We start from the raw sequence: 25,863 nt of genomic DNA, 5'->3' as shown, positions 1-25,863 counted from the left end.
GCTTAACGACAGCCACCCAGGCGCCCCTGAAGGACAACTTTTATTCTCTCCTTCATTTCTCCTTTTCTGTCCATATCAATGCCTTTAGGTATACTTTGCTTACACACACACACACAATTTGAAAATATACAAGATCCAGAAATGAATATTAAAAAGTTAATATGATTTATTATCATCAGTAATAACTACCATTTGTTGAGCACTTACTAAGGGCCAGCCTCTTCACATTAATTGTCTATAATCCTAAGAATAGCTTTTGAGTTTTATGTTACCTGTATTTTTAAATTTTTTTTTAAAATTCAATTTAGTTAACATATAGTATATTATTAGTTTCAGGGGTAGAATTTAGTGATTCATCAGTTGCATATAACACCCAGTGCTAATTACATCCAGTGTCCTCCTTAATGCCCATCACCCAGTTACCCAGTCCCACCGCACCTCCCCTCCAGCAACCCTCAGTTTGTTTCCTGTAGTTAAGAGTCTCTTATGGTTTGTCTCCTTCTCTGTTTTTATCTTATTTTATTTTTCCTTCTCTTCCCCTGTGTCCATCTATTTTGTTATGTTACCTGTATCGTATGAATGAAACCAAAGCTTAGGAAGCTCTTTCTATTATTTGGGGAAGCAGAATAGTGTTTCATGTAGAAGGACTTACAGATATTGAGTTCTCATGCCCAGTTTCAAATTTAGAGATCCACTACTTAACGGGTTTTGGTAGCTGCTCAGTTTCCCATTTGTAAAATGGTGATGATAATAGTACTTTATCTCCCTGACTTTATAAAAGTCAAATGAGTAAATAGCTGGGACTTAGCATAGTGACTGGCACATACTTATTTCTCAGTCAGGTTAGCTACTGTTAATTTTCTATTTAGGTATTTTTATCATTCCATTAGGCCATGTTGCCACCATAACTCAGGTTGGTGGAGAAAATAAGTTGGATGCCACAGCTCTGACAGGCGATTGGGCCCTCTCCCTGTTCGGCCATGCTTGCTCTGCTACCCTCAGTCTTTTCCTGGGACATACAGTCAGCAAGGGTTTAATTTCCTTCTTTTATTCTGCGTAATTAGATTATGAAAGAAAGTGCTGGAAAAGTGACATGCAGCCCTGGGGCACCAGCAAGGCTCCCTCTCACAAGGCTCTGAGAACACCCTCTCAGAGGAGGGAAGGCTTAACTCTTCAGCTTCATTAGCATGAAGACAACTTTTCTTCTTCGTAGCAGTAGTGTGTTTTCAGGAAAAATGGGCAATTGCCTGGAACTCTAGAATAAGCATCCCTCAAGATAAAAAGGCAGGTTTTCCATTATTTCCATTCATTGTTGGATTCACTGCGTTTTTAATGCCTCTCACCTTCGTCAGTTTTCCTGTAGACTTATTGGTAGGCATATCCTTTCAACCTGCAAACAAAATGCTTTGAAAGGTCCCTCTAAAACTTTGAGACCAGCCACAGCTTCTCCACACTGTATGGACACAATGAGTCTGAGGATCTGCTGGCTTCCACTTAGCAGCTCTCAGAGGGAGAGACAGATTTCACAATCTAACATCAAGGCTTTTCCAAGGAGGTGATTAAATGGATTAGTTCCTTTTTGTTTTTCACATTAGATTCTTTTTTTAAAAAAAATTATTGTTAAATTTGAGGTATACTTTAAAACACACTGTTCTTACATGCTCATTGCAATGAGTTTTGACATTTTATAGACTCATGTGATCATCACCCAAAACAAGGTACGTGTAAAACATTGCCATTATCCCAGAAAGTCCCATGGGGAATGCTCGTTGTCTTGTTTTATGCCTCAGCTTCTGAGCCAGGGGAGATCTTTCTTTGCCCAACTGCTCAGATGCCTGAGCTCTTAAAGGAGTGCCTGAATGCCTTGGAGGGGTTTTCCTCCACTCTTCTGCCCTGCTTCTCATCTTAGGAGAGTGACTTTCTTACATTTGGTAGGGGCTCTGTGTCTAAGGGGGGTTTTCTCTCAGCTCTCCTATCAAACCTCCCACCTTATGTATACAACCTGTGCACTTGGCAAAGACCGTGAGAAAGTTTGGTGGATGGATGCAGGCTCAATCTAATGCCTAGGGTTCCTTGGAATTCTGATCTGTCACCCCAGTGTGCATTCAGCCACTAAAACTCATTGAAGATTTAGCTTATTTCTCCATACCTCCATCTGCAGTGGGTTTATGTTCCATATGCTGCTCTGGCACACACGAGGCAGCCATGGAGTTCTCTTCCATGAGGGTCTTGTAGTTTGTTTAGAATTTATTTAAGTTTCTTTGTATCCTCACCTCTCTGCTGGATTTTTAAAAACTATGATTTTATACCTTATCCAACTTGGTTGGAGAGGTTAGAAGTGACCTTTTCTTTTTTTTTTAAATTTAAATTCCAGTTAGTTAACATGTAGTATAATATTGGTTTCAGGTGTACAGTATAGTGATTCAACACTTCCATACAACACCCCGTGCTCATCACACCAAGTGTGCTCCTTAATCCCCATCTTCCTCCCCTCTGGTGACCATCAGTTTGTTCTCTCTAGTTAAGAGTTTGTTTCTTGCTTTCCCTTTCTTTTTTTCCCCTTTGCTCATTTGTTTTGTTTCTTAAATTCCACATATAAGTGAAATCATATGGTATTTGTCTTTCTCTGACTGACTTACTTTGCTTAGCATAATATATTCTAACTCCATCCATGTCCTCGTAAATGGCAAGATTTCATTCTTTTTGATGGCTGAGTAATATTCCATATATATATATATACACGCACACATACATACATATACACATACACACACACACACACATCTTCCTTGTCCATTCATCAGTCAATGGATACTTGGACTGTTTCCATAATTTGGCTATTGTAGATAATGCTACTGTAGACATTGGAGTGCCTCTATCCCTCTGAATTAGTGTTTTTGTATTCTTTTGGTAAATACCTAGTGGTGTAATTGCTGAATCATAGGGAAGCTCTATTTTTAACTTTTTGAGGAACCTCCATACTGTTTTCCAGAGTCGCTGCACCAGCTTGCATTCCCACTAACAGTGCAGGAGGGTTCCCCTTTCTCCGCATCCCCACCAACATCTGTCGTTTCCTGACTTGTTAATTTTAGCCATTCTGACAGGTGTGAGGTGATATCTCATTGTAGTTTTGATTTGTATTTCCCTGATGCTGAGTAATGTTGAGCATCTTTTCATGTGTCTGCTAGCCATCTGTATGTCTTCTTTGGAAAAATGTATATTCAAGTCTTCTGCCCATTTTTAATTGGATTGTTCTTTGGGTGTTGAGTTCGATAAGTTCTTTATAGATTTTGGATACTAACCATTTATCAGATATGTCATTTGTAGGTATCTTCTCCCATTCCACCCCATTGCCTTTTAGTTTTGATGATTGTTTCCTCCACTGTGCAGAAACTTTTTATCTTGATGAGGTCCCAAGAGTTTATTTTTACTTTTGTTTTCCCCTGCCTCAGGAGACCTATCTAGAAAGAAGTTCCTATGGCCGATGTCAAAGAAGTTACTCCCTGTGTTTTCCTCTAGGATTTTGATGGTTTTCTGTCTTACATTTGGGTCTTTAATCCATTTTGAATTTATTTTTGTGTGTGGTGTGAGAAGGTGGTCCAGTTTCATTCTACTTTCTGTTTTAATCACAAGTAGAACATCCAATTAGTTTTGATATTTCACAACAACATGTACAACTATAGACAACTGCAAGCTCAGATGTATCCTTTAGTTGATAAAGTAAGATTGCAGATTACTGCAGGTCTGGCCTACTCACTGCAGGGAGAAAAAACTCTAAATGAGTACATTAACCACTTAACCTTGAGACTTTTATTTGTAGCATTACCTTTGTTTATATATATTTCAAAAGGCACATACTTTACCAGTTGATACCTAAGGAGAGCAATATGGAATCTTTCATTTTTATTTATTTTATTTTATTTTTTTGCTTATTGGGTTACCCAGTGAAGCATATCATGTCTACGTGGAGATGTTGTTAATCATGGAACTAAAACCTATTATAGTCTCATAAATTCTGCTTGGCAGTCAGACATGTAAGCAAAAGTGCTTTGATTTGATGTACCTTCAGGGTGATTTTAGGAGTTAACATTCATTTTCATGGGAAATAGAATGTCATATTAATCTTCTTGTGCATAACATCTTTGTGATTTTCTCTCACTGAGAAAGGCAAGTGCCATTCTGTCCTTAAATCCCCTTGAATATCACATGTTCCTACTTTTAAAAATATTATGGAAAATTTAAAACATGCAATAAAATATAGAGAATAGTACAACGAACCTCCATATACACATCACCTAGCTTCAGTGAACATTTTGCTCATCCTCTCTCACATATATATCACCCACTTTTGTCTTTGGGGAGGATGCTATAGAATTTTAAATTTTTAAAGTCATCCTTCAGTATATCTTATACTTTTAAGATTTATAAATAAATCCATTCAGTGTTAACAGAATAATTCTCTAGAAAATGAGATCCAGAAAAATAGATTGATGTTTCTTTTTCATGAGATTGACCACAGTTAAGATCCTCAGCAACTTGGTCCCATTTCTCTTACAGCTTTTTTTTTTACTACCCATTTGCACCATCAGTTTGTTTTGGCTCACCTGGTCCACTCACTGTTAGTTTCTCCGCATGGTGAACATCCAATAAATTTTGAATGAAGGACTTCTTGGATAAGTGAATGAAGCATTGCATGTCTCTGAATCAGCATCTTTTCTCATCTCCCTGTCTAATGCTTTACCTCTTGGTTTCTGCCAATGCAGAAAGAAATACACGTCCAAAGCTTCTCACTTTTATTCCCCCTTCCACTCACTTTTGTTACTTTCTCTGTCATTCTTTTTTAGTTTTGTTCTCCTGCCACTCTTCTTTCTACCCTTTGGAGTATGAGAGTTCTACAAGGACCTGTCTTTCTTTCAGGGCTTAGCTTAAATTTTGTTTTCTCTGTGCTGAATGAAACTGATAAGTCATTTTTCTGAATCTACTAATCTCTATACCATTCATTTAGACACTTTCTTTTACTGTCTTGCATTATTAGTTAATATTTAGGTGGACATATTTTATTTCTCCAAGGAAACTTTTAAAAATTGTTTTTTATTCTTCTTTATTGCTCCCTTAACACTATCTTAGTTCCTTTATGTAATCAGGACCCAGTGCATGTTCTGTTTTCTTTTGGCCACATTTTTCTATTTTCCACATGCTGCTGTTACTCAAAATAGCCTATATCTAATTGAAATAGCCTCACCAGAGTTAGCAAACAAAACAAAACAAAAATGAAGGGTTCCAGTTACATTTGAATTTCAGGTAAATAATGAACAATTAATTTTTAGTATAAATATGTCCTGTATATTGCATAGGTCATACTTATACTAAAAATATTATTCACTGTTTATCTGAGATTCAGATATAACTGGGCATCCTATATTTTATCTGGCAATTTCATTTTATTTATTTTTTAATTTAAATTCAAGTTAGTCAGCATATAGTGTAGAATTAGTTTCAGGAATAGCATTTAGTGAATCACTTATGTGTAACCCCCAGTACTCATTCCAATAAGTACTCTCCTTAATGCCCATCACCTGTTTAGCCCATCTTCCCACCTACCTCCCCTCCAGCAACCCTCATTTGTTCTCTATTTTTAAGAGTCTCTTATGGTCTTTCTCCCTCTATTTTTATCTTATTTTATTTTTCCTTCCCTTCCCCTGTGTTCATCTGTTTTGTTTCTTAAATTCTATATATGAATGAAATCATATATTTGCCTTTCTCTGACAGACTTATTTCTTTGAGCATAATATACTCTAGTTCCATCCACATTGTTACAGATGGCCAGATTTCATTCCTCTTGATGACTGAGTAATATTCCATTGTGTGTATATGTGTAAATATATATATATATATATATACCATCTCTTCTTTATCCATTCATCAGCTGATAGACGTTTGGGCTCTTTACATAATTTGGCTATTGTTGATAATGCTGCTATAAACATTGGGGTGCATGTGCCCCTTCGATTCAGCATTTTTGTATCCTTTGGATAAATACCTAGTAGCACAATCGCTGGGTCACAGGGTAGTTTATTTTTAACTTTTTGAGGAACCTCCATACTGTTTTCCAGAGTGGCTGCAGCAGTTTGCATTCCCACCAACAGTGTAAGAGGGTTCCACTTTCTCCACATCCTTGCCAATATCTGTTGTTTCCTGAATTGTTAATTTTAGCCATTCTGACAGGTGTGAGGTTGTATCTCATTGTGGTTTTGATTTGTATTTCCCTGATGCTGAGTGATGTTGTGCATCTTTTCATGTGTCTGTTAGCCATCTGAATGTCTTTGGAGAAATGTCTGTCTTTTGCCCATTTTTTAATTGGATTGTTTGTTTTTGGTGTTGAGTTGTATATGTTCTTTATATATTTTAGATACTAATTCTTTATCAGATATGTCATTTGCAAATACCTTCTCCCATTCCACCCATTGCCTTTTAGTTTTGTTGACTGTTTCCTTCATTGTACAGAAGCTTTTTATCATGATGAAGTCCCAGTAGCTCATTTTTGCTTTTGTTTCCCATGCCTCCAGAGGCGTGTCTAGTAAGAAATTGCCAGGTCAAAGAGGTTACTGCCTGTTTTCTCCTGTAGGATTTTGATGCTTTCCTACATTTAGGTCTTTCATCCATTTTGAATTTATTTTTGTGTATGGTGTAAGAAAGTGGTCCAGTATCATTCTTCTGCATGTTACTGTCCAGTTTTCTGAACACCATTTTTTGAATAGACTGTCTTTTTTCCATTGGATATTCTTTCCTGCTTTGTCAAAGATTAATTAACCATACAGTTGTGGGTCCATTTCTGGGCTCTCTATTCTGTTCCATTGATCTATGTGTCTGCTTTTGTGCCAGTACCATACTGTCTTGATGATTACAGCTTTGTAATATAGCTTGAAGTCTGAGATTGTGATGCCACCATTTTGCTTTTCATTTTCAATATTACTTTGGCTATTTGGGGTGTTTTCTGGTTCCATACAAATTTTAGAATTGTTTGTTCCAGCTCTGTGAAAAATGCTGGTGTTATTTTTATAGGGATTGCATTGAATATTTACATTGTTTTGGGTAGTATAGACATTTTAACAGTATTTGTTCTTCCAATCCATAAGCATGGAATGTTTTTCCATTTCTTTGTGTCCTCTTCAATTTCTTACCTAAGTGTTCTATAGTTTTCATGTGTAGATCTTTTACCTCTTTGGTTAGGTTTATTCCTAGGTATCTTATGGTACAATTTTAAATGGGATTGATTCCTTGATTTCTCTTTCTGCTACTTCCTTATTGGTGTATAGAAATACAACAGATTTCTGTACCTTGATTTTATATCCTGTGGCTTTGCTGAATTCATGTATTATTTCTAGCAATTTTTTGATGGACACTTTCGGGTTTTCTATGTAGAGTATCAATTCGTCTGCAAAGAGTGAAAGTTTGACTTCTTCCTTACCAATTTGGATGCCTTTTATTTCTTTTTGTTGTCCCATTACTGAGGCTAGGATTTCCAGTACTATGTTGAACAGCAGTGGTGAGAGTGGACATCCCTGTCGTGTTCCTGACCTTAGGGGAAAAGCTCTCAGTTTTTCCCCATTGAGGATGATATTAGCTGTGGGTCTTTTGTATATGGCCTTTATGATGGTGAGGTATGTTCCTTCTATCCCTACTTTCTTGAGGGTTTTTATCAAGAAAGGATGCTGTATTTTGTCAAATACTTTTTCTGCATCTTTTGAGAGGATCATATGGTTCTTATCCTTTCTTTTATTAATGTTGTGTATTACATTGTTTGATTTGCAGATATTGAACCACCCCTGCAGCCCAGGAATAAATCCCACTTGATCATGGTGAATAATCCTTTTAATGTACTGTTAGATTCGATTAGCTAGTATCTTGTTGATAATTTTTGCATCCATGTTCATCAGGGATATTGGTCTGTAATTCTCCTATTTAGTGGGGTCTTTGGTTTTGAAATCAAGATAATGCTGGCCTCATAGAGTTTGAAAATTTTCCTTCCTTTTCTATTTTTTGGAACAGCATCAGATGAATAGGTATTAATTCTTTTTTAAATGTTTGATAGAATTCCCCTGGGAAGCTATCCAGCCCTGGACTCTGGTTTGTTGGGAGATTTTTGATTACTGATTCAATTTCTTTGCTGGTTCTGGGTCTGTTCAAACTTTCTCTTTCTTCCTGTTTCAGTTTTGGTTATATGTTTCTAGGAATTATCCATTTCTTCCCAATTGCCTAATTTGTTGACATATAATTTTTCATAATATTCTCTTATAATTGGTTGTATTTCTGCAGGGTTGGTTGTAATCTCTCCTCTTTCATTCATGATTTTATTTATTTGGATCCTTTCTCTTTTCTTTTTGATAAGTCTGGCTAGGGATTTATCAATTTTGTTAATTCTTTCAAAGAACCATCTCCTAGTTTTGTCTTTTTTAAAATTTCTATATCATTTATTTCTGTCCTAATCTTAATTATTTCCCTTCTTCTGCTGGTTTTAGGCTTTATTTGCTATTCTTTTTCCAGATCCTTTAGGTGTAAGGTTAGGTTGTATACTTGAGACTTTCCTTGCTCTTGAGGAAGGCCGGCATTGCTATATACTTCCTTCTTATGACTGCCTTTGCTGAATCACAAAGATTTTGGACTGTCATGTTTTCATTTTCATTTGTTTCCATGTATTTTTTTAATTTTTTCTTTAATTTCCTGGTTAACCCATTCATTCTTTAGTAGGATGTTCTTTAACCTCCATGTATTTGTGGTTTTTCCAAATTGTTTCTTGTGATTGACTTTAAGTTTCAAGGCATTGTGGTCTGATAATATACATGGTATGATCTCAATCTTTTTGTACTGTTGAGGCCTGATTTGTCTCCCAGGATGTGATCTATTCTGGAGATTATCCTATGTGCACTTGAAAAGAATGTGTATTCTCCTGCTTTAGGATGAAATGCTCTGGATATATCTCTTAAATCCATCTGGTCTAGTGTGTCATTCAAAGCCCTTGTTTCCTTGTTGATCTTCTGCTTAGATGGTCTGTCCATTGCTGTGAATAGGGTGTTAAAGTCCTCTACTATTATTGTATTATTATCAATGTGTTTCTTTAAGTTTGTTATTAATCGATTTATGTATGTGGCTGTTCCCAAGTTGGGGGCATAAATATTTACAAATTTTAGATCTTCTTGTTCGATAGATCCCTTTATTATGATGTAATGCCCTTCTTCATCTCTTATTTTAGTCTTTGGTTTAAAATCTAGTGTGTCTGATATAAGTATGGCTACTCCAGCTTTCTTTTGATGTCTTTTAGCATGATAGATGGTTCTCCACCTTCTCACTTCCAGTCTGGAGGTGTCTTTGGGGGGTCTAAAATAAGTCTCTTGTTGGCAGCATATATATGGGTCTTGTTTTTTTTTTTATCCACTCTGATACCCTCTATCTTTTGATTGGAGCATTGAGTCCATTTACATCCAGAGTAGTTATTGATAGATATTAATTTAGTGCCATTTTATTACCTGTAAAGTCACTGTTTCTGTACATTGTCTCTGTTCCTTTCTAGTCTTTGTTTCTATTTCTCTCTTTGCCACTCAAAGGGTCCCCTTTAATATTTCTTATGGAGCTGGTTTAGTGTTTCCAAACTCCTTTAGTTTTTACTTGTCTTGGAAACTCTTTATCTCTCCTTCTATTCTGAATGACAGACTTGCTGGATAAAGTATTCTTGGCTGCATATTTTTCCCATTTAGCATGTTGAATACATCATGCCACTCCTTTCCGGCTTGCCAGGTCTCTCTGGACAGGTCTGCTGCCAGTCTTAATGTGTCTGTCCTTGTAGGTTAAAGACCTTTTTTCCCTAGGTGCTTTCAGAATTCTCTCTTTGTCTTTGTATTTTGCAGGTTTCACTATGATGTGTTGTGACATTGACCTGTTTTTATTGGTTTTGAGGGGAGTTCTCTGTGCCTCTTAGACTTGAATGTCTGTTTCCTTCCCCAGATTAGGGAAAGTCTCAGCTATAATTTGTTCAAATAAACCTTCTGCCCCTTATTCCCACTTTTCTTCTTCTGGGACTCCTACAATACAGATATTATTGTGCTTTATGGAATCGCTGAATTCCCTAAGTCTATATTCGTGATCTAATAGTTTTCTTTCCCTCTTCTTTTCAGCTTCATTATTTTCCATAATTTTATCTTCTGTATCACCTATTTGATCCTCTACTTCTTCGTCCTCATTGTGATTACATCCAGTTGGTTTTGCTTCTCAGTTATAGCATTTCTTTTGGCCTGACTAGTTTTTAGGTCTTTTATCTCTGCAGCCAGGGTTTCTGGTGTCTTCTGTGCTTCTTTCAAACCCAACTAGTATTCCTGTGACTGTTGATCTAAATTCTTGTTCGTATATATTGCTTATATCTGCTTTGAACAAATCCCTGGTTGTGATTTCCTCTTGATCTGCCTTTTGGGGAGAATTCCTCCATCTTGTTACTATGTCTAGGTTTCTGTCTTTTGCATATTATGAAAGCTTGTTATGTTTTCTGCTCCTGAGAATAATACCATATTAAGAAGGCGTCATATACTGTCCAGGGCCTGGCTCTTCAGGAAGTATTTCTGGTGTATGCTGTGTACACTCTACTGTTGTGTTTTGGCTGCTCTTTCCACAGGTCAGTCCCCTACAGAGTTCCTCCTTGCTTGCATTGGGGAATGTTTGGACCTTTAACTAGGTGTGCTTTGATTTGCTTGTTAAGATAAGCCTGATTAAAAAAAAAAAAAAAGTCCTGATCTAAGAAAAGAGAAAAGGAAAAGGAACCAAAAAAAGCAAACAGACTAACAAAAAACTATAATCCTAATACCAAAGAAAAAAGAAAAAAAAAAAAAAAGGAAAGAAAGCCTGGTCCTATTTTCACCAGAACCGAAGCTGATGCTTTGGAGCACTCTGTAATCAGTAGACTTGGTGCATGCGGGTGGCCTGTGCTGGTCCTCTGGGAGAGAGGCCCACTGTGCAGGCTCACAGTCAGAACTGCCCTGGTAAAGATACCCCTGCTGGGCACAGTGGGTGCAGAGTTCGGTATACGTGACTCCAGCCTCCACTGGAGCTGCTGTGTTTCTCTCTGAAATCTGACTGTGCTGGTGAGCGGGGCGGAGGGGGGATTGGAAGATGGCATCCCCCCACCCTCTCGTCCCTGGGGACGGGAACCTGTGGCTGCCGCTGTTCAGGAGGCCCTCAAAGGAAAGGGAACAGTCTCCCCTCCTGTGTCCCAGACTTTTATCAGATCCCTGCCCTCAGCCTGTCCATGCCCGGGCTATTGACATGGCTGGCACCACAGTTCTCCTGTGTTTTATCTCTGGCCGGTGACTGGGATTCAAAACTCCAAATCTTAAAGGGCACAGCAAGGCACGGACCCACTCGCTTGCCCTGGAGGAGAGCCTCACAGTGCCGCACCCGGCACTACTGTGTCCCAGAAAAGCAGTCCCATGTTGCGCACACACGGTGACTGGAGTCTGTTGTGATGATCAGTGAAAAGCTGGGACCAGGTTATCTGCCCTCTGTGTGTAACTCTGTCCCCTACTGTTGAACGGCTGTTCAAAGGCTCCCAGCAGGCCTTTTGTCCTTGGAGAGGCAATATACCCTCTTCCAAATGTACTCCAGGAAGGGGCGTGATCAGGGCGCCTGTGTGGGTCAGTCAGTTAAGTGGCTGCCTTCAGCTCAGGTTATGATCCTAGGGTCCTGGGGTTGAGTCCCACATCAGGCTCCCTGCTCGGCGGGGAGTCTGCTTCTCTCTCTGCCCCTTCCCCTTGCTCGTGCTCTTTCTCTTGCTCTCTATCTTGCTCTCTCTCAAATAAATAAATAAAATCTTAAAAAAAAAGGAAGGGGTGCGATCTCTCCCCGGGCAACCCAGTGGATCCCCTCACCACAGCATGTTGTGCAAACCCTATGCACTGCTCCCTCTCCCACTCTCTCCCTCTCTCCCTGACTTCACTCCATGAAAAGCGCTCCCTATCCTTGGTGGCCCCACAGCTTTTCTCTCCCACAATTCACAGCTCCAAACCTTGCATCTGCCACGTTCTCTCCCTCCACTTGTGCAGATTCTTTTCTTAATCCTCAGATCGATTTCCTGGTTGTTCAAAATGATTTGATGTTGATATAGCTGTATTCAAGGGACCAGACAAGCCTAGGGTTCCCCAAATACTCTGCCATCTTAACTCCTCCCTTTATCTGGCAAGTTTCAGTTTAAAGTTTATTTTACTTCACTTTTGTTCTCCAGATAAAAAGGGTAGATAAATTGGTAGATATCTTCCTTGAATATGTCAAACAGTTGGATCTTGATGAATGATTTCAGTTAACTAAAATTTCTTTGGGAACCTGATGTATCATAAGTTAAACCCTGCCTCTGTCTTGGTCAGTTCTTCTTTCTTATTTTTTAGTGACACATAGTCCCTTTGGTCTGCAGGCTCTATACTTCTGTCATTTCTAGGCTTTATCCATCCCTGGTGCAAAAAATTGCCAAAGCCCTAGTCAGTCTCTCTCTCACTTAATCTTTCACCTTCCTTTCCCCATTCTTGTTTTTTTCCAGCATGCCCTCCTTCCTTCCATCCCCATAGCCGGGTTCTTTCTCAACCACCACAAACACTGCAGAAGTCTTCATCAGCCCTAAAGAACTTGCCTTGATCTTGTAGGACTTGCATACTCTAGCCTATCCTTTTGCTACTGTATTACTTGAAAAAATAGTCTGGGTAGCTTTTTCAATTTTTTCATCCTCACTTATTTCTCAACTCAGTTCTCTCCTTTGAATCTCCCTCTAGTGTTCAATATTAGGAGTATTCAGTATTAGGAGTTAGTTGTGAACGTGTTAAATTTAAGAGGAAAAAAAAAACAATGTGGATTTTGTTGTCTTCATCCCTCATCATCTTGGCAACACTAGACCCTCTCAGCTCTCCTCACCATATGACCCTTTCCTCCTCCCTTGATTTTCAACATTCTTAGGTACCTTTCCTTTTACCCATCACTCTCATGGTATATTTATAATCTTTTGTGGTATCTTCACTTTGTTGTGGGTACCTTAGATGTTTCACACTCTTTTCCTTCCCCTAAGTTGACATCTTCACATCTGACATCTCTTCTAGATCCAGGTCTCCAGACATATTAGACATCTCTCTGGGCAGCAGGGCCACAGTATTCTTGCAATGGAAAGTTATAAGCATCATGAGAAATAGAGATAATGTGCTAATCTTAGAGTTCTGATAGACAGAAGGGACTTCTGAGATTATGTTTCCTTTTGTTTTGTTCTTAAACTTTTGACATAAGTAGTAAATTATGATGTATAGAATTCTGTATAGGAAATAAAGATCAAAGCCACAGAGGAGTAAGAATCACCTATAAGGAATAAAGGACAGAAGCTGTGAGATAAAAGGCTCCTGAATTAAGCCCAGGAGAGATAATTGTGGCTTCAATAAGGGTGGTAGCAGCTGGAGCTGGAACCTACAGCCCTGAGATCAAGAGTCACATGTTCCACCAACTGAGCCAGCCAGGCACCCCTAATTTTGCATGTATTTTGAGATCATTTTTGCCATAATGTGACATGTGAGAAAGAGAGGAATTAACAATGACTTCAAGGTTTTTTGCTTTTAGAATCTAGAAGGATGAAGTTGCTATTAACAGAGATGGGCAAGATCCTAGGGGAACAGGATTTAAGGAGGAATCAGAAACTAGCTTTGGACATGTTAAATTTAAAATGCCCATGAGGATTCAAACAGGGATGTAGTTTACCAAGAAGTAGTTACAAAACAATTTTTATTTTATTTGGAGAACATTTGCTGATGAGTTAACAAGTCACCGTCAGTCTTGTGATCGTGACTTTGCTCTTAGAGTAAATGAAAACTGGAGTGTGGTTGACATACAAAGAGAATGTTGTACTGTGAGGATGGAATAATCTCACTTATGACAGCACCCAAGCAGTGCTTCTAAAGCTTCTTTGTATCACTGCTTCCTTTGAGGTTCTAATGAAATCCGTGGTTGCTTTTCCCAGATACACACTCACGCACATCGTATCTTACGTGATATTTCAGGGGGCTCAGGGATTTCTTTCTTCAGGTCACTTAACATCTGTGCTGGATATGTCCAACCCAGGATTGCCCTCTTTTAGGAGCCAGTGTTACTTGGTGTACATTTTCCACCATGACGTCCTGAGTGATAATCAGAGTGCTTTGCATGTGAAGAGTACTATTCTGTACTGTGATCATAGTGACCTTCCTGGTCCTCTTTTTCAGCCATGTAAGTGAAAAGTCTTATTGACACTTGCACAGGAAAGTGAAGTTACTTTTTTTCTGTTTTCCAATTAAATAGTGGTAGAGCTGAGATTGAAGCCCATGAGGGTGTTTTCCCAGTCTGCTGTTTTGATATTATGTTCAGTATTTACTTCAGATAAATTCTTTGGGAGTTGTGTGAACCTGAGAAAGAATCATTTCCATCTTTTTGCTTTTTCTATGACTTACCACAGTTTGAAAATACAAATGATCAAAACCAAAACTGTTTACAGTGACTCAACCAGTATCAAAAACACTATCCATGAAATAATAATGTAAGTATAAAAGGTCATCAAACAAAAATGTGGGATGTACTATATGAATGAAGCATGAAGATTTTATTTAAAAGTATAGTGGAAAGTAATATAGGAGTCTTAGACAAGAAATTAAACCAAGGCAGACAAACTTTTTCTGTAAAGGACCAGAGAGTATATATTTTAGGACTTACGGGTCAGATATCTGGTCTTTGTTGAAATTACTCAACACTGTAGTTCTAGCACAAATACAGTGATGAATGTTATGTAAAGAAATGAGCATGATTATGTCTCAATAAAACCTTATTTATGAAAACAGGGGCCAGGCTGAATTTGGCCTGTGGGATATAGTTTTTTCGGTCTTGGATTAAACTACTCATGGCAATTTTAGATAACTTATAAGTGATAGATATAGATAACATTTATTTATTTATTTTTAAAAGATTTTATTTATTTATTTGAGAGAGAGAGAAAGAGAGCACAGGTGGGGGGTAAGGAGGGACAGAGGGAGAGGGAGAAGCAGACTCCCCACTGAGCAGGGAGCCCAATGTGAGGCTCCATCCCAGGACCCTGAGATCATGACCTGAGCTGAAGGCAGACGCTTAACCGACTGAGCCATCCAGGTGCCCCAGATATAGATAACTTTTAATAAGACAGCATTGTTTTTAAAGCAGTGTTCCCCTCAGACTAAGTTAGGATTCCAGAGAGGTAACTCAGTGTCTGCCTTGAGGTGGATCAGGGGTATTGAGAGAGAGAAGCTCAATGCCTCTTAACTACATAGCACAGAATAACTCAGTTTTATCAGTTTTAAATATTGGGGTTTCGGGTAGGTTTTACATGAAGAAATATTTCACTGATAATTAAAATTTGAAAACTATTGGGTTATAGCAAGTGGTAACTATAATCTGTACAGTTTCTTTTTTTATGTTCCCTTTACATAGGCAAAGCAGAATGGATCTCTGAAGTAAAAATTATCATTTGTACCCAAAAGTTTCTGTTTCATAGATAACAAAATGAGATATATTGGGGTAAAAATTTATTATAAATTAGATGTGTTTCAATTAAATTATTAGCTAATTATCTAAAACTCTACTTTTTATACTTACATATATACACCATTAATAGATGAACCATGCTTTGTCTTTTTTTTTTTTTTTTTTTTAAAGACTCTATTTATTTGAGAGAGAGAGACAAAGAGAGCAGAGGCAGGGGCAGAGGGAGAGGGAGAAGCAGACTCCCCGCCGAGCGGGGAGCCCGACATGGGACTCGATCCCAGGACCCTGAGATTATGACCCGAGCCGAAGGCAGACGCTCAACCGACTGAGCCACCCAGGCGCCCCGAACCATGCTTTGTCTTAATGTTTAGTTTGTGATATGAATGCTGCCTAAAGTCCTATGAAGCTAATCTTCATTGATATCAGCTTATATGGAATAATAACACTGAAATAACACAAATAATATAGATGCCTCTTCAGTGATATTTAAATAGAATTATTTATTTGCTAGAGTTAAACTTTTATGGGAGTGGGAAACTTCGTGTATATAGATTCTGAGATGTCTGTGCACACTGCGGGAAGTTTTTATATTAAAGCCCTTAGATGGTTTGGAAGCTAAATTGTTGGAATGACAATACAAAAAATCACTTGAGGCTTACAAAATAGTGATATTGGCATTTTAGGTTGATGTAAATGAGAAAACATATCTATCATTTTTATGTACATGTGTATTGTTTTTCGTCTCACCCTGAATCTCTGTAAGAAAATCAATAAAAATTGCCTGTTGGAATTGTCTTAACACAGCTTACTTCTTTGGGTTATAAAGAAGGAATCTGCTGATATTAAAGTGCTGAAGTGATATTATGGTAAATTTTTGCTGATCTGAAAACAAAGAAATCTGTTACGTATTATGACCTCTAAACTTTAAATGTGTTCTGCTAAAAACATCCATATGCAGAAATCTGAAAAACAAGATGAGACATGATTAATCACCTCTCAGAAGAAGAGTTTGATAAAGGAATAATTATGTAATTCAGCTGTTTATAAGTTGAAACTAACACAGAAAAAAATATTTCAGGGAAAGATCTAGATTTTATTTTTTTTTCATTGACTTATGTAAAGCACTTTACCTTTTGAGCTCTATAACAATATGACTCTTTCTGGTCAGAAATACTTCTTTTACATGTGTGATCTTCTTTTATGACCAGGTTACTTACATCAAGAGAATTCATTGAGTAGTAAAGGATATTGATGATGTGTTTGGTATGAAGTAGAACTCTTGCCCCAAAGGACAGGAGAAGTTTATCTTTCCATATGTATTTGCAAGGTATTCTCAAAGAACTCTTCTTTTAACACATGACATACTCATTAGCCCTGGACCCAAGAGGAATTCCAAGATCACGGCACTGGCAGTTTGAGTGTCTGATGAGGACCCACTTCCTGGTTCATAGATAGCTGCCTTCTCACTGCGTCTTCATGTGGTAGATGAGACAAGGGAGCTCTCTGGGGCCTGTTTTATAGGGACATGAAACTCAATCATCAAGGCTCCATTCTCATGACCAAATCACCTCCTAAACACCATCACATAAGATTTTCAGCATACTTAGGGGAATTGTAGTCAGCACCCCATGAGTGTTGTGTAAGTGGCTGCAAGAGGGCATCACATTTTAGGTGAGGTAGGTCTTATGTGACTGCAGGCAGGTGTGAGCTGGCGGCAGCTAAAACTCCGAGCAGCTAGGGGATGAGTGCCCTGGCCTTACCCACTGTGCTAGCAAAAAGAGTCTCCTGCATATTAGAAACAGAAAATAGGAACAGGAGTTAGCTGCTATCAAGAAGTACTAACAACACGATAGCAATTCATGAGATAGAAGAAAATTTGAAAATTGACCCATGAGCTTGAGGTCATGTAACATAGGGATAGATTAGATAACCCCCACACAAATCCATTGCCCATTACAGCGTATTCTAGCACTGACTACTCATGAAGCTGACCTGGAGTCAACAACAACAACAAAAAGCTGTATTTTATCAGGATATGCAATTGAAAACGCAGGGACCATCAGCATTTTTACAGCTTAATTCCTTAAACCACTAGTCTCTAGTTATTTAGAAAAGAAATAGCTCTTTTGTGAAAGTGCTGGGTAAATTCATGGTTAGCCTAATAAAACTTTTAGAGAGCATTGACCATAGGGCCATCAGCTTGAGTCCAGAGAAGCTGTGCACTGCGAAAGTAAGTACTTTTTGAACAACCAAGTTGTTTTAGAGAGTCTCACATTATGGATATTAGTGTGTCTCAGTTTACTCTCAGGAAGGTTGACAGGAAAGAAGGACTTTGTGGTTTGTTTCTATTGAATAAATGGGTGATTGTAGGACTGTAGCTCAAACTAGGTAACAGATTGCATCATTTCCATTGTATTTTCAATCATTGCTAGCCTCCTGGCCTCCCTTACCAATGTTATTCCATTAACACTTCATCAAGTTTCACCCTCCAGTGGTTACCCACCAGCTGTTCGGCAGAGACTTTTAGCCTAATCCCTACATAGCCCATCAAATATCAAATGCTGCTTTTGATGCGTTGGTGTTCTCTAGAAAAATTTTTGTGTTTTTCTTTTTCAGTACCATAATGCTACCTTTGACTGGGCATTTTTGTCAACGAAGAAGTGTTTGAAATATGGAGGAAAGCTCGTGGGGAACAACTGTGATTTTGTTCCTGATATCACCCTCATGTCTTTCATACTCTTTTTGGGCACCTACACCTCTTCTATGGCTCTGAAAAAATTCAAAACTAGCCGTTATTTTCCAACCACGGTAAGTACCTAAGCTTTAAATAACTTTCACTGAATTTATACTGTATCAACAATAATACAGTGTTACAGAATGAAAAAGTCACCTGTAATTCAACTTTCACAATACAATTTTGTGCATTTAAAAATTGATTTCCAGTCTTTGTCCATGTGTGTATTATGTATTTTTAACCAAATTGAAGTCCAGCTTTGAAAAGCCTTCCAAGGATTTTGCTCACATAATTCTGTCGTACATTCTATCATAACTCTTATTGTACTGAGGGAAAAAGTGGGATGCATTCTAGTATCTAAAAATGCACAAGTAAGAAAAAGACCTTTTATTTATTTATTTTTTCAGTTTTCGAAATGCATTTTTTAAAATTTTTTATTGTTATGTTAATCACCATACATTACATCATTAGTTTTGATGTAGTGTTCCATGATTCATTGTTTGCGTATAACATGCAGAACATGCCCTCTTTAATACCCATCACCAGGCTAACCCAACCCCCCACTCTCCTCCCCTCTAGAACACTCAGTTTGTTTTTCAGAGTCCGTCTCTCATGGTTCATCTCCCCCTCCGATTCCCCCCCTTCATTTTTCCCCTCCTGCTATCTTCTTCTTCTTTTTTTTTTTTTAAGAAAAAGACCTTTTAAATCCATAGTTTTAAAGTACATAAGCAAAAACTCTTCATATTAGCAAGGAATTTTGATGTAGAATTTCTAATTCATGAACTGTACATGTGATAATTTAGTAGTTGAATTATGGGCTTTGGGAATAAACTTAAACTGTGTTGTTGTTACACCCGTATTGGTATAAGATAGGAGCATCATCTGAGCCAAAATTTCCTTCCCATAATGATGAATACCATAGAGCAGAAAAACAGATAATTGAGCTGGGTTGTGCAGACATCCTGTCTCCCATTAATATGCTTGGGTGAACGTAAAGTCAAAACTGTGGTTCATGGAGAGACTACAAGATAAGAGCAACATTTAGTTAATGGCGTTTTGTTTTTTTACCTGCAGAGTGAAACTAAGATAACCCTTTGCTTTGCAATTCAGTTCTCAGTGTTTAGGATGTCAGTATTTCTTAGGTAATCCTGATTATACCTGATTTTTATCAATGAGCTGCTCTTTGCAGCTGGAATCTCATGAAATTTCTACCCTTGTGTTTTGTGTGGAAGGAGTGGAAAGACTTTAGAAGACATGAGATAGAGTTGCTGAAATTACTTTCTTTCATTTCCTACATATGAAGCATAATATATTCACACTGAGGAAATTTTTTGACTTTTTCTTATAAAAACTGATTTTTCTTATAAAATTGAAAAGGGAAGGATTGATAATTGTTTTTAGTTTGTTTGGGCTGCTATAACAAAATACCATAGACTAGGTGGCTTATAAGCCACAGAAATTTATTTCGCATGGTTCTGGAGGCTGGGAAGTCTGAGGTCAGGTACCAGCAAGTTTGGGTCAGGACCCTCCTCCTGGCTCATAGCCAGTGCCTTTTCACTGGGGTCCAAGCATGGAGGAAGGGTTAGGGCTCTCTGTAGGGCCTCTTTTATAAAACAACTAATCTTATTCATGAAGGCTCCACCCTTATGACCTAATAAGCACCTCCTGAAGGCACCACCTCCTGATACAATCTTTTTGGAGGGTTAGGATCTCAGCATAAGAATTTGAGGGTGACACAGCACTGAGACCATAGCAATAATGAGATGTCCCAAACTAGCTGGGCCAAGGAATGAAAAATTTTTACAAAGTAAAATGTAGAAAGAAGTATTCAACTTAATATGTCTAAAACAGGCATCGCAAAATGGTGGTCAACAGGCAGAATTCAGCCTACAGCCATTCTTTGTTTAGACCATAGTGTGTAAACACACACACACACACACACACACACTTGTGTGCACACACGCTTGAGGCCTTAGATGGAACCTGTACTTTTCAGATAGTTATTGTCCTCATAACTCTCTATTGTCTAAGACTTGGCTGCTCTGTATGTTCAGATTAACTGCCCATCCCTGAAGATATTTGAGCTTGTAACACCAGTTCACACACAGAGAAACGTGCTTACTTAATCCACCTCTTCAATGGTACGAGTTTTGTGTAGGCCAGATGCCTTAGGTAAATGTCTTTGAGGATGATTCTTCTTCCCTATTGAGGTTTTTCCTTCTTAGTTTTTAATTCATTAGACCTCTCTCTTTCTCTCTTTTTTTTTTTTTTTTGGCTCAAATCTTGGGAATTATCACCCTTTTTATCTTTCCTACTTGCCAAAGTCTGAAATTATTATATAGACATAGCAGGTGAAAAGTAGAAAATGTGTGAAGCAATTGTTAAGTTGTAATTTACAAAATGAACTAGTTTCAACCTTAAGATGAATAGAGATCATTTCAACTGCCTATGTAGGCATCACCTTTTTCTTCAGCAAGAACTCCCAAATTGATAACAGCTCTTCAGACTTAAAGGAATTTTCCCCTTATAAGAGCCCAAGCAGGTCATTTCTCAATGTTGATAAGTGCTGCTGAGAAAGTCATGAGCATGTGAAAATGGAATAATGATAGCATTCCAGTTGCAATTCCTATGAAGAGGTTTCTCAGCATAGTTGAGAATTGTATATAGCAATCATAAGATAAAACAGAGAGGAGAAAATATATGTGATTTCTAAGGAGCAATGTTGAGGTGTGTAGGCTTTCAGACTGTCATCTCTCTTACTCACTTTATATTTACAGCCAAATAATAGCAGTACATACATAAATTCATACATGCACAAGTAATAACATCTTTTTTGCTCTCTCATTTGCCAAAATATGTTTGGATTTAAGCTGTCATTTAGAAGGGTGGTCTCTCTAGATAGAGACCAATAGGTTTATAGATTCTTATGCTTACATATTATGTTCTACAATTACAACTTGTATGCTTAAACAGAATAAATTAGACAGTCCTCGATTGCTGTGACAAGAATCAAGCCAACTGTTACTACTTCCTCGCTCATACCAGCCATTCACATGAAACTGCTAAAATCTCAAATTGCTAATGCTAGATGACAGTGCCCTTGTCATACAAAATATCCTCTTTTCCTTTAGCTTGCCCAGTCATTTCTCTTTTGCATTCTCATTTCTAAACATTTGTAGGTTAGTCAATTCAGACTGTAAACTGCTGGAAAACTGTTTTACTTCTATATGATTCCTTACATCAATTAGCACATGGCTGGACACAGACTCAGTACTCCATCCTTGCTGACTCGTGGAATGCAGTGAAGGAGCGATGAATGCTGCGTTTTATGGACAAAGCACAGATGTGAGAACCCAGAAGATGTAGATTCTAGTGCTGGCCCTACCATTAACTAAGAGTGTGCCCTTTGAGAGCTAACTGTGAACTTTAGTTACCACACCCATAAAAGGAGTGCTCAGCTAGAAGACAATTAACATCCTTTTAAGCTCGAGTGTTCTATAATTTTAAAGACAGTTTGCTGACTCCATCTCCTAAATTAAGTGAATTCTCCATTTTAAGCTAGAGCTTATAGCAATGATCTGGAGTTACAGATTTCAAAAAATTAATCATTATCTCCATCTTTATGCCAGGTCCCCTCGTACAGCTGCTGCCAACCTCTCTCTCTGGATGATCCACAGTTGTTACATAGCAAATTCAAAATGTGGTTTTTCTTTCCACATTTGAACATACTCATCTTCCTGTATTCCGTATCTCAGCTAATAATATCATCTACCCTTACAGCCACCCAAGATCAAAATCTCAGAATCATATTTGGTCTATCAGTCTCAGCAGGAAACAAATTATACACTCGGATGAGATGATTTGAAGGGTTTATTAAGCATTATTTACAAAAGTGCAGTTAGGTTTTGGGAACCCATAAGGGAAAGTGTAGTGTCCAGTGCTCATAGCAGTGGGGTTGTTACTGTCCATCTCTGGCCCAAAGATTGTGCCAAGGAAGTGGTTGCTGGAACCCAGAAGAAGAGAAAAGCCTCAAGAAAGCTGTGCTGGGAGCTGCTGTGACCTTGGACAGAGGGATGTAGCCAGCGTGAGGCGACCTCACAGCAATAAAGCTGTGGGAATAAGTACTTTGATCTCTCTTTTCCTCTGATAGCCTGCCCTGGCTGCTCCCAGGCCTAACCCAGCTGGAGAGCAAGGGAACCTACTGCAGACCACACAGGCCCATGTCCCAAGGCAGAGAGCATGGTGATAAGGGGTACAAAATAGGTCTGGTGTGACAAAAGATGATATTTATCACATTTGCTTCTCCAAGTTTCTTTTTTTAATCAAATTAAATTTGTCACAGTCCCCTCGTTTATCCCGCTCTAATCTCTCTCCCTTATACTTACACTTCTCTTCCCCTAGTTCTGTCAGTCATTACCTTGGCCAAGACCAGGGTCAGTTATCCACACTTTCTCTCCTTCAGGAGGCTAGTGGCAATCCATCAGTATGAGCACTTAAGGTAAAAGAGTTTGTCTTTATTAGCCTGTCTATCAGGAATTTAATTTGTATATCAGGCACAGTCCAGAGAGCCCTAATGCCGAGGGGAATATGAATGGAAGACCAGTGTACCCCACTGTTTGTCTTCTTTGTGCTCCCCGTTCTTTTTAGAGGTGTGTGTCAGACTTTTACCCCATACAGTTACTGGTCTGTTCCATGAGCCTCAAGTCTTTGGTCAAAGGCGTTTGGCATCAGAGCTTCCTGAGGAGCATCACAGCATCATCTGGGATCTTCTGTGGCAGATGGCTTAGGGCATGCACCTGAAATGCTCTTCCAGAGTGCCATACCAGCAAGTGATCATATGCGTGCAACAGAGATGCCTTCCCTGCACATGCCCTGGTAAAATGGAAGGAGTAGCTGAGAGCAGGAGTGTGATTAGTAGTAGTAGAACTCATAAATTAGGCAACTTCCAAATTAGGCAAAATTTATTGATACTTTGATATATAGTCAAATATAGTGTGGCTGGCTGATGGTTGTAATTGGCATAAAAATGTCTTTCTTTAGGAACCACTTAATTTCCTCTTTTCCCCCTATTAGAATAAGTAACAGTTTTGACCCTCACATGAATTGATGTAATGGTAAGATTATTTATTTTATTTTGTTTTGTTTTTTTATTTTATTTTATGTGTGTATGTATGTACGTATGTATGTATGTATGTATGTATGTATTTTGAGAGGGAGAGAAAGAGAGAGAGGAGGGGCAAAAGGAAAGGGAAAGAGAGAATCTTAGGCAGGCTCCATGCCCAGCCAAGATGGGGCTTGATCTCATGACCCTTAGAACATGGCCTGAGCTGAAATCAAGAGTCAGATGCTTAACTGACTGAGCCATCCAGGTGAGCCAAGATTTTTTTTTAATATGCCTCCTGATTGTTATTGGTAGTTAAATAAGTAAATTCCAGGTAACATCAACAGCTGTGACACTTTCTACACTTCATTTAGATGACACTTGAGCAGAAGTTTCTTTAATATCCTTTTTTAAAAACAGTATTCTGTAATTAATTAGTATATTAATTCAATATTGAAAAAAATATATTGTGACCCTAATGTGTGCTTGATACAATACTAGGTGGTAGGGATGGGTAATTCATGAGCCTGGTCCCTAGTAGGAACTAAGTATATATTTGTTGAATAAATTAGGTTTTTGGGTTTTCAAATGAGTGTGACTCATTTTGATCCTTCTGCTCCATTCATGCTTACTATCTTCTGTGGAATCAAACTTTGGTGTTTACCTGTGACCTAAGTAAATTGATGATGGTCTTTGAGGAACTGGCTTTATGGATAATAAAAAAGTATAGGGCTTCAGGAATTTCAATGGACATATAATGAGCTAATATAGTTAGGTGACAAATTTAGTTTTTATCCATGTGAAACAGTCTAGAATTCCACAATTTGCTGTATTTTTGCCTCCATGACTTTTAGTTGACATTTTGGCCTGTGACAGTTCTATTAAAGTAGGATGTGTTTAGTTGGTAAACAGCTCTTTATAAGAATCAGGTGACACCCCTTTCTTTTTTCTTTTTTTCCCAGAAACTCTCTGGTGAATGGTAAAAACTATCAAACTAAAACAAATAATGTATCCAAAAATTAGGAAGAAATAATGGGCATGTATTCTCTGTCCCATTCTAGTGTTAGTAATGCTGGGTGACATTTGGCTGGTTCTTGCAGAAACGTCAGACCACATCATGCCTTTGAAACTCATTTAGAAAATGACTTTGTTGTCAGTGAAGGGGAATCTGATTTTCAAATTCTTGTGTTATTTTGTACCAAGGGATATAATTTTCAAAGTCAAATTTGTTTAATCCAATATTGGTTTTCATATTTTTTTCTTAAGAATGACAAAGGGGTATTTGATTATAAGTCTAGCTCAACCTCTTAAACACTTAACAAAGATTATAAATACTTCAGTTCTTATAGATATATGAAAAAAATGCAGCCAACCTGAACTGAGCCCTAATCAAAATAAGGTTGGGGGCACTGATCAGCCAGGTGTTTTGTGAGAGCTTTTAATGGTGGCACAGAAGCAGTCAATGGACAATAATTTTGACCCTGGTACTTCATTGGTCGTAAACACTTTCAGCTTACTTGCACATCATAGAAAAGTCACCAGCATTGAAATCCACTCCTTAACACAAAATGGTCCTCCTGCTCCATTTCCAGATTGTCTGATTTGTACATATGACTTAATTATTCTTTTTAAAATTTTAATTTTTGTACCTTGATATAATTATAAAACCACCTTTCTTTTTAAGTCCTGGAAATCTTTTTTCCTTTTTTAAGATTATTTATTTATTTTAGAGACAGCACAATTGAGCAGTGCAGGGGAGGGGCCGAGGGAGAGGGAGAGAGAGAATCTCAGGCAGACTCCCTGCTGAGCGCGGAGCCTGAGGCGGGGCTCAATCCCACAACCCTGAGATCATTTCCTGAACCGAAATCAAGAGTCAGCTGCTTAACCGAGGAAGCCACCCAGGAGCCCCTAGAACTCTTTATTATGATGTTTTTGGGGGGATATATCAAGAAGACCCTCTTAGAGGGCCAAGAAATTTTGATAATTGGGTCTTAATCATTGCATTTTAGTGTTAGAACTTTGAATACCATCTAGTCCAATCCTGCCTCTTATTTCTGACAAGGGGTCATCTGTAGGCTGCTTGAATGCTTCTTAGAACAGGAACTCATATCTCTGAAGGCATTCCCGATAGAAACACAAATTTCCCTGCCACAGCCTCTGTCCACGGGGTCTGCCCTTGCCCTTAGGAGCTACACAGAACACGTTAGTCTTTCTTCCCCGTGACAGACTTCACATATTTGAAGACGGGTCTCCCAACAATTTCTCAAGGCCTTCCATCGTTTTTTATGCGGTGTGTTTTCCGGAATCCTATTCCTCTGGTTACCCATCTCTGGAAAAGCTCCAGATTTTCACTTTCTACTTAGAATAATAGTGGCCAGATTGAGACACAGTATGTCCCATGGGATTTGATCATTTGCTTCTGGCATACACTTACTAGGTTTTTTTTTTTTTTTTTTTGTTCTGCTGCTCAGTTTTGAAG

General features: G+C 38.2%; 1 protein-coding gene across 1 annotated transcript in view; it reads left to right on the top strand.

Moving 5' to 3' along the window:
- The window catches only part of SLC4A4 (solute carrier family 4 member 4), a 278,229-nt gene that overhangs the window by 204,768 nt on the left and 47,598 nt on the right, over positions 1-25,863 (top strand). Inside the window, exons 17-18 of the mRNA XM_081813147.1 lie at positions 17,707-17,779; positions 18,166-18,357. Of these exons, the coding sequence (XP_081669273.1) occupies positions 17,707-17,779; positions 18,166-18,357 (265 nt within the window). The remainder of the gene's footprint in view (positions 1-17,706; positions 17,780-18,165; positions 18,358-25,863) is intronic.

This window comes from Leptonychotes weddellii, chromosome 2 (genome assembly GCF_054177405.1).
Source record: "Leptonychotes weddellii isolate Sample4059 chromosome 2, ASM5417740v2, whole genome shotgun sequence".
NCBI lineage: Eukaryota > Metazoa > Chordata > Mammalia > Carnivora > Phocidae > Leptonychotes > Leptonychotes weddellii.
Note: the sequence above shows the minus strand (reverse complement) of the source record. Positions and strands in the feature narration are given on the sequence as shown.